The following is a 9,685-nucleotide window of genomic DNA, read 5'->3' as shown; positions in this document are numbered from 1 at the left end:
CAGTGATGCCTGAGATGGAGGCAGAGCGATGACATGGAGAGATGGAGCAGCTGGGGACTTCAGACCCAGAGAGGGAGAGGGGCTGTGTGCTGACGACCAGGGGCCGGGGGAGGCTTGCAGGATATATCCTTTGGTTGGTTGATGATGCATGGAGGGGATTGTAACCATGGCAATGAAACAATGTACGATAGGATGAATGTAAAACTAATGTAAACTATCACATAATTCACAATAAAACATTAAAAAAAAAACAAAAACACAAAAAAAGAAACCAGCTACTCCATGCCTGCCCCAGTTAAGCTTTTGCTCTGTGTCCTCTTAGGTTTCTGTCTCATCCCTGTCTCACTAGGATATGGCAGGATTCAACCACCTAGCTTAGTGTATAAAACACAAGGATGACCAGAAACCACCCTTAATCATAGAAGGGGTCCCATTAAGGGATAGAGATGGAGTGGCATTAAGGGCTGGAGACAGTATGCCATCCTGCTGCTAGGGTTTGAGACATGGATTCCTGAGAGACAACAATGCTCTAGGTTCTTCAAACTGGCCCCATAGGCTTTACACAAACTGCACATCTATAGGCTTGCCAGGAAAGGGACAGTGGAGGGAGGCAGCACCTCCAGGTGAGTTTGGAGCAGCAGTGATTGGTGTGCCAAGTCCTCAGGAGAAAATAAACTAGGACCCACCAGTCTTTCTCCTCCTTTGTCTTAAAAGTAGGGTAGTTGATGGCTTGCCCTAAACACATGGAGTTTCTAACTTCCGTTCCCAGAACAAATAACGCTGTTGGTGGCTCTTCTAACAGTCTGCCCGTCTGTCCTATTGTACTGTCCAATCTGAGGGGAAAAAACCCAACGAGATGTCTGAGGGAGTGGCAAGGGCAACCCATTGAGTAGGCCTCAGCACATCATCCTGGAGACTGACGGGGTTGAGGTGCGGGAAGGGTGGGTAGGACCGTGTTACACATCTGCCCTCCAACTCTGGAGGGCCTCCACCTCTTCTCGTACTACTAGCAGGAGTTCACAGTTCTTTCCTCGCAAGTGAAATTTTTAGAAATTTCCTGAGCTTGCTCTCGCCTCCAACCCACTCAGGTATCTTGAGTTTAGAGTTGAGACTGTAGTAGGCACCGTCCATCTCTCTAACGCAGATCCAGTGCTGCCTTTTGAGAGGCAACTTCAACGAATCCCAGCATAGGCTGGAGGGCAGATTCATGATGAAGCCCAGAATGTTATGAGAGCTATGACACCGACAGCCCTGCTCTTATCCCGCCACATAGCTTCATAACCTTTGGATTGAAAGGCCGCCATTATGACGTTTACGTCGTAGTTCCCGTTTCCCAGTATACTCTTCGTATGAGGTGTCACCATAGTGTTTGGTGATAACCTCTGGAAAATCTCATGCAGCATTTTCCAGGTGAAGGCTTTGCTGTCCTGGAAGGCGTTGTTGAGGGCATGGAGGGCACAGAGCTCTTTGTGGTGCTTCTCGTGGTAGCTTTGTGGGGGCGCTGCCTGGGGCAGCTCCACGGATTCCAATTTGGCCTTGTCTCTTTTCCATGGCACGCATGCAACTCATGTTTTTCGTTTAAGTTTCCAGAAAGAGCTAAAAAACACTCAGCCTGCCCACCTCCCGAGGAAGAAGAAGAATGCACTCTCGTCAGTCTTCGCAGGGTTCCTGAGATCCTTCTTCTTTTCTGGTGTCCATGATTTATGCTTTGTCATTGGGAGGCAGGGTTGGAATCAAATGGGAAATAAAAATCCGCTTCTCTCTTCTCAATAGAAAAATAATTCTTGGATTCGTGTATTTCGCTACCACTGCCAAAACGCAGTGTTTTTTTTTTTTGTTGTTGTTGTTGTTAAAAAGACAAAATCTAAGACTCTCTCTTTTTCACCCTCCTTGCCCACCCCACCGCCCTCCCAAACCCAAGACTTTCTGGATGTGTTTTCCTCTGCAAATGCCAACCAGGCTTCAATGCAAATGGACCGCACCGATGGGTCACATCGTTCCTTTTCCTTCATTTCTTTTCAAACACCGACACCACGGGCCTAGGAGACCAGGCCTAGGTGGTGGATCAAACACCCAAATCCGAGCAGCTAGAGAGCTGCACCTCATCGAGGCTTGGTCGCAAAGCGCGAACTCATCCCCCGCCACTGTCCTCTCTCCACCGGCTGCCACCTAGTCTCACTGGAGCACACCTGAACCCGACGGCAGCCCTCTTTTTGTTTTTTCGTGTGAGCTAAAATTTGTTGTTGCTGAGACATTCTGGTCTCACTGTACTTGTATTTAATTGATGATTGTATGTTGGTGTGTTGTGAAGCTCCAGAGAGTATGGTTGTGGCTAAGTTGTATAAGCATTGTTTGCTGTCTCCTGTCAGGTGGGGAAGAGGAGAAAACACACATAGGAAAATAAAGCAGAAGAAACAAAGAAGCAAACAAAGGTGAAAACAGAATATAATAAAGGAGAAAAGAGAAACAAAAATGGGTAACAACAACAATAACAACAAAAAACTAAAAAGAAGGACAGGAAAATAGCTTGTGCAAGAGAAAAATAAGTCAGAAAATAAAGAGAAAAAAGAATACACTATGAAAGACAGTGAGAGAGAAGACGAAGAGAGACTAGTGAGTAGTAAAGAAAATTCATGAGAAATGAGGAAGATAAGGGAAAAAAAGTGGAAATAGGATAAAAATCAAAGGAAAGAGAGGAAGATAAATCAAGAACAATGAAACAACGAAAGGAAAAATACACAAAAAATCAGTGTAGTTATTGGATCCAGAGAGGATAAAACTCTGGGATCTACCAGTCAAGGAACTCACAAGGTAGGTGGAGAAGGGATCTGGACAGTGAATAAGGAAGATCGTAGAAGAATTGAGGCCTTTGAGTTGTAGTGTTGGAGGAGAATACTGAAAGTGCCATGGACTGCCAAAAGAACCAATAGATCTGTTTTGGAAGAAGTGCAGCCAGAGTGCTCCTTGGAGGCTAGGATGGCTAGGCTTCATCTCTCATACTTTGGACACATTGTCCGGAGAGAACAGTCGCTGGAGAAGGATGTCATGCTGGTTAGGTGGAGGGTCAGAGAAAAAGAGGAAGACCCCTAACAAGATGGATCAGCCAGGTGGCATCATTGATGGCGTCAAGCGTGGCAGCAGTAGTGAGGTTGGCCCAGGATCGGACATTGTTTCATTCTGCTGTGCATGGGGTCGCTGTGAGTCGGTTCTGACTCGATGGCACCTGACAACAACAACAAGTCGAGTACTGGTCACCAAGCTATCAAAGTTTAGTTGAATGGGTACTATCTGCAAGAGTGGGCATCCTTGTGCATCTCCCCTCACTTCATATCAGCTAGAGGCTTCACTCTCAGCTCTAGCCCTCAGGAGTCCCCAGGTCTCACCATATTTCGGAGCAAGCAGCCCTTCCTCTCCCCTCTCTTATCTCCAGGTCAACAGGAGTCTATGAAACATGGTCGAACTCAGCCATATCTTCATTGTTACCTTTCACCTTCTTCCACTCACCAGTAGACTTAATGTGATCACCAGCAAGCTCACAAGCCTGCTCATGTGTTCCCTTTGAGTTTCAGTCTTGGAAGGGGGTTTGTCCTGAAGGGACTTGATACTTGCCTTGATAGCTCCCCGGTGAACGACTTGCCAATCAGACTGCCATTTTTGTTTTTGATTTTTCCTGCTGTTCTTTCTTTCAAGCAGTATCTTCTGTTCCTCTAGCTGCTGGTTTACTTGTCCTAAGGAGCATTCTTGCTGTACTGCTTACAATACAGATTTGTGTGTTCCTCTAGCAATCTACAGTATTTTTAATATTCTTCTCCAACACCATAATTTAAATGCATTGATTCTTCTACAATCTGCCTTATGAATTGTTCAACTTCTACATGAATATGAGGCAATTGAAAATATCATGATTTGATACAGGTGCACCTTAGTCCTCAAACTGACATCTTTGCTCTTGAACATTTTAAAGAGGTCTTGTGTAGCAGATACACCGAATGCAATTTGATTTCTTAATTGCTGCTTTCATGAGTGTTGATTGTGGATCCAAGCAACATGAAATTTTTGACCACTTTAATCCTTTCTCCATTTACCATGATGTTATGTATTGGTCCAGTTGTGAGGAATTTTGTTTTCTTTACATTGAGGTGCAATCCATATGGAAGGCATTCAATGCAGGCTGGGGAAGCTTGTCTACATGGGTCTCTCAATGGATGTTTCAGGGATGTTCCATTATCTTTTTAATTCCAGTTTTCACAAACTTCTTGAAGCTCCTTCACATTTCAGATGGAATATTCTGTCTGCTCTACACATGGTTAAATGGCTGCTAGTATGGCTTGTCTGAACCCAGTTGCCCCCTAGTTGTACGCTGGGGAAACTAAGGCGAGTTCCCCACCTTGGAACTGTTGGCAGGCTTTGTGTACCAGGTATGGCTGATGCTATGCTACTCTGGAGTCCTGGTGTGGCACTGTGGGCTAATGTGTCAGACTGCATAGATGTCTGAACAGCAAGGTCAGCGGCTCAAGCTCACCAGCTGCTCCTCAGAAACCCTATACAGGGTCGCTAGGGGATGGAGCCGACTTGATGGCACTTAACAACAATGCTACCCTGGAGAGACTGACAACAGAACATCTCCCCAGCCAGCCCACACTGCCCACCCTGTCCCAATGACCAGAAACACTGTACACGTACAAATATCAAGAGAACAGTGCCAGGTTGCAAATGACCAGATCCTAGTGACAAGAATGCAGATTGACCCTTTGGTCTCAGTTTCTAAGAGTTACAGTCAAGAGTCAACCCCACCATGCCAAGCTTCTTCCGAAAAGGAAACAGGATAAATATCCTGCAGGCAAACAATTCTGCTCTAACAGGAAATGAAGTCATCTGTCAAGTTCAAACAGAGAAAAGAGCTTGAAAAAACAAGAAATAAAAAGTTAGGAGAAGGATATAGACTTCTGTCTGGCAAAAGGCAGAGAGATATGAAGCTTGGTAATATGCTCAAAAGGAGCTCTGGTAGCATAGTGGTTACGAATCGGGCTGCGAACCTCAAAGTTGGCAGTTTGAAACTACCAGCTGTTCTGCAGGAGAAAGATGAGGCTTTCTGCTCCCATAAAGATTTACAGCCTCGGAAACTCTGTACAGGGTCGCTATGAGTTAGAACTGACTCCACGGCCACCAATATACTCAAGTCCATGAAAGCAGACAGGGCAGTAAGAGAAGATCCCAGTTGTGGGGAGTCGATTGTGACTCATGGTAACCCTGTATGCTCCATAGGATTTTCAGCGGCTGAAAATTCCCAGAAATGGATCACCAGGCATTTTTTCCAAGGCTCCCCTGGGTGAATATGAACTACCACCCTTTCCAGTTAGTAGCTGAGTGTTTTGACATTTGTGTCACCCAAGAACTCCAGAGGTAGAGAAGTTAGAGGTAAAAGAATGAGACTCTGAACATTTAAATAAAACTGATACCTAGCTTGCCTCTTTCTAGGTCTGGTTAGCTTCTTTGATAATGGTATCAACTAAGGGAAACTAGAGGTACAGATGTCAGAAGGAAGATAGAGGATGAGGAAACAGCAAAGGAAAAAGGCTGATGGGACCAGCTGGTCTGAAGTAACGTTCCTATTTTCTACTTTCTATAGGGAAACTGAGGCCTGGAGAAGGAATACGATGTTTTAGAAAAAACAAAAGCCAGAACCCAGACTTGGTGGCCATGACTCTTACTGTCCAGTCCAGTGCTCTCAAATCCTCTCTAGTGGGAGTGACCCATAGACCAAAAGGAGAGATTAAAGTTCAGGCAGAAGAAAGCAAGGCCACACACCAAAAAAGGAACTGCTCCCGCCAGGTGCCATCATTTCTTGGCCTTGGGCAATCACTGAATTTTTCTAATCCTCGGTTTCTTCATCTGTAAAATGAGGATGATGAGCCACACTCCATCTGGCAGGGCTATTGAGGCTGGGCGGCATAGCAGGTATTTGTTTTCATGAGGTGGTTATTTCACTGCTCTTAGGGAGCACAGGTGGCTGAAGACACTAGTGGAAACAGCAACATAAAACAGTGCTGATACCCTCCCTAAGCTCAGCCTTCCTGGACTGGCCTCCAGTGGCATAACTTGAATTTTGAATGGGCTTGTCCAGGCACCCCTGACCTTGGTTCTGTGAGCCTGTGGTTCAAACACAGTGCAGGACACACTGTATCTACTACAGAACCCCCAGTCCCCTGCTGTGGGCACGCACGTCCAAAGTCCCAGCCAGGAGGTCCTGAGTGTGCACACGGCCTTGGAAGCCGTATGTCACGAGGAGGTAGTAAGTGCAGCTGTGTGAGGTGGGTGCCCTGGACAAGCCCACCCCACACCTTACAACCTGGACAGGAAGGAAGCCTTCTTAGGCCCAACATGGGCTGCCCATGTGAGATGCGCTGGCCACCTGTTTCACTTCCAGGCTACTGTCCAGTTCCATGCCCAACAGAAAAGCCAAAGGCTAGAAAGACACAGCCATCCTATGGTTTCCCCATGACATGAAGAGAGTCTGAAACAATGGAAACATGTTCCCCTTGCATGGCCTCCCCTTCCTAAACTGAAAACTTTCCAGCCAAAGGAACTTGTTGTTGAAATCTAGGCAAAACCAGGATCTGGGGAAAGCCGAAGTGTGAGAAGAGAACAGAGGGTAGCAATGGCAAAATTGTTCTTGCTTTGTAACACAATAAAGATCCAAGTAACTCCAGCTATCCCCAGCCTCTATAGCTTAGAGTTTGCCGGTCCTAGCCAGCTGGGTTTAGGTGCAGGCTGTCATTCTCACTTCCTCTGCAAGAGGCAGCCCAGCCTCAGTCCTGCCCAAGCCTAAACTAGGACAGGTTTGAGAACCTCAGTATCAATCCAGGCCTATGTAGGCCCACAGCCTTAATCCTTAGCTATCTTTAGGGTGCCTCCAGACAGTTCCCCTGGTTGGAGGATTGCCTCGCCAGGGTGTCTGGGGCAGAGTCCAGGTCCCTGGGGTCCTGCAACCTGGTGCCCATGCAACATCTCCCCATCTGTCCATCTCCGAGTTGTCCCATAGAACAAGCCAAGTCAGGTGACAGGGAGGAGCCTCCACGTTTTATTAGGGATAGGGCAGAAGCAGAGGCTTGAAGCAGAGCAGCCACATTTTTAACGACAGATAAATTAACCGCAGTTTGGGGTTTGGGGATGAGGATTGGGCCAGGCGCTTTAATATAAAAAAAAACAAAACAAAAAACGACAAACGAACCCCAAAGATATGGGGCGGGGAGGGCAGCACCATCCAGACAGCAGGGAGGACCAGGGTAGACAGAGAGAGAAGGCAATTTGTCCCCCTCAGCCCCTAAATCCACCAGCACAAAGGCTGTGGCATGGCCTGGGGTGGGGGCCGTGTAGCTTCAGGCAGCGGATTGCCTGGCTGGGTGGAGATGGCACAGGCGGCGGGCAGCAAGCCCAGCACCACAAGATGGCTCAGCCTAGAATGGAAGCTGGGGGCAGGGGTGCAGTGGCCTTGGGCCCCCAAGCCCTCCGGAGAAGAGCCTTACTCTGGGTGAGAAAAGGGGCCAAGGGTGGGGTCTCTCCCTGAGCTGAGTGCAGTCATCTCATCCACAGCAGCAGTGCGCAGTGGAGTGTGCCAGGGGCCCCCTTCACCTCCTCATCTACCTGCCTCCTTGGTCCCTTCAGGGACGGACGCCATGGGCCCCATGGGGGCGGGGCCTGAGCAGAACCAATCCAGGCTGTGGTCCCCATACTCCCGTGAGGGGCTATCACGTGGCCCAGGCTTCAGCCTTGACTCCCACAGGAGGAGAGTGAGTCATAGAGAGAGTCACTGAGGGACTCTGAGGTCTCCAATCCTGGGGCACCCCCGCTGGCCACTCTGCCATCTTCACCCATGTCCGATGTGCTAGGAGTGCGGCTACCACCAAACGCTGGGCCTGGAGGCGTAGGGGATGGGCGGCTGGGTTCCAGGCTTGGCTTCCGGTCCACAGGCAGGGCCTGGGAAAGGAAGGGAAGCTTGGGAGGAACTCCTCTCCACCTCTGGCCAGCCTGAGAGGCACTCACACTGAGTGAGTACCTTAGAGATATATGCTACCGAGGTTTGGGAGAGGGACCAAAACCCTTTCCAAGAGGGGTACATGAGAAGGGCAGGGGGTGGGGTCCCAGAAGGACATCAGGGGGGTATTTCCCCAACCCTCCTCCCTGGTGCTATGCCCATACTGATCACTAAAGAATCTAGTCTCCCCATGTCACTCCCTCTTAACCCCCAAGTCCTGTTTCTCATCTTTTCTGCAATTCTCACCATGGGATTTCTGGTCAGCCCCTCCAGTTGTTGGGGTGGACAGAGGAAAGGGTCAGACGAACTGCTGGCTGCCCTTGCGTTGGGGAAGGTCCAGTTCTTGGCCAGCTGGACAGGAGCGGGAGGGCCTGGATCTTCACAGGGGTCTGTCCGGGAATGTGGTGGGTAAGAGCTGCCCAGGGATTTACCTCAGAGTGCCCAGGACATCCCTCCCACCTTGCCAGGGACACTCACCATCAGGGCAGGTCTTGTGACCTCGGTGGCTTGGAGTTGTGGTGAGCAGTGCAGGGAAGGCCGGCATGCTCGGGTGCCGCCCACTCACCAGCAGCTCCTCTACACCCGGCACCTCACGCTCCAGTGTGTGGGCACGGCGAGGGACTTTGGTGAGGGGTGGGGGCCGAGCTGGGGGTGCCCCAGGTGGGGGCTCCAGTCGTGTCGGCTTGGTCTTGGGTAGATTCTTACTGGGGGTCCCACTGCTGCCATGGTCTGGGGGCGGGAAGGTCCCAATGCCACTGTCCAGGGTTCGAGTCAAGGAGCCACAGGCTGGGGTATGGAGGTAGGGGAGAGTAATGTCAGGGAAGCGAGGCTATGATCCACCACCTCTGCCTTCCTCTTTCAGCTTCCTGTCCCAACCCAGGCACCACGCTCTTGCTCTTTAGGGCTTCTCCTGGCCCAACAACCTCAGTTTACAGAACCAGAGCCCAGTTGTCCCTGCTATGTCCCCCCTAGCTGCCCCAAGCTCTGGGAAGAAGGCAGACCAGGGACCAAGTGGGCAGGTCCCATCCTTACTTAGCTCCTGACCTGTGAAGTGTGAGGTGGGCACTGGCTCAGCCAGGCTGTCCTCAGAGGGGATCTCTTCCCGCCTTCCGGACTCACTGCTCAGCTGTGGATACAAGAAACTTGAGTCCATTCCATTCCACTCTAGCCCCTTTCCCATGTGGTCCATGCAGTTTGCCCCACCTTCCAGAAGCCCCCATGCCCACCCCGGGGTGACCAGAAATGCAGCAGACCGTGACCATTTCCAGGTCCCAGGGAAGGGGAGCCTTTCAGGAATAAGAGGTGTGGCAGGGCCAGAAAGCCAGTCCCTACCTCAAGAACTTACCTTCCCAGAAGGTTTTCCACAGCCCTGAAGAGGGCCCACCAGGCCATTTCGGGGTCCACAGGCTGACCAGGGGCTCTTGGGGTCAGAAGACACTGGCTGAAAATCCCCATACTCAGGCTTAGGCTCCCGCCAGCTTTTGGGTGGCAGCTCCTTGCCATCCACCCTAGGGGCAACAGTGTGGAGGGAAATGAAGAAAGGGCTGGGCCCACCCGAAGGAAGGGCTAGGCCCACCTGATGGTCCAGTCTCCTAACCTCCACAAGTACAGGACCTATTCTTGGTGGTTGCCGCTCACCAGCACCCCCCC

The 9,685-nt window shown here is 50.0% G+C and overlaps 1 protein-coding gene and 1 pseudogene across 1 annotated transcript in view; both read right to left on the bottom strand.

Annotated features, from left to right (window-relative positions):
* Positions 1-956: 956 nt before the first annotated feature.
* On the bottom strand, positions 957-7,678 carry LOC102834483 (annotated as a pseudogene).
* Positions 7,679-7,764: 86 nt separating this feature from the next.
* The window catches only part of NCKAP5L (NCK-associated protein 5-like), a 12,440-nt gene continuing 10,519 nt past the window's right edge, over positions 7,765-9,685 (bottom strand). Inside the window, exons 7-11 of the mRNA XM_006870069.1 lie at positions 9,381-9,543; positions 9,080-9,161; positions 8,513-8,821; positions 8,282-8,424; positions 7,765-7,977 (exon numbers count right to left, since the gene is read on the bottom strand). Coding sequence (XP_006870131.1) covers positions 7,765-7,977; positions 8,282-8,424; positions 8,513-8,821; positions 9,080-9,161; positions 9,381-9,543 — 910 coding nt within the window. The remainder of the gene's footprint in view (positions 7,978-8,281; positions 8,425-8,512; positions 8,822-9,079; positions 9,162-9,380; positions 9,544-9,685) is intronic.

The sequence above is a fragment of the Chrysochloris asiatica genome, unplaced genomic scaffold (assembly GCF_000296735.1).
Source record: "Chrysochloris asiatica unplaced genomic scaffold, ChrAsi1.0 scaffold00138, whole genome shotgun sequence".
NCBI lineage: Eukaryota > Metazoa > Chordata > Mammalia > Afrosoricida > Chrysochloridae > Chrysochloris > Chrysochloris asiatica.
The sequence above is the reverse complement of the archived record's forward strand: the minus strand, read 5'-3'. Positions and strand labels throughout refer to the sequence as shown.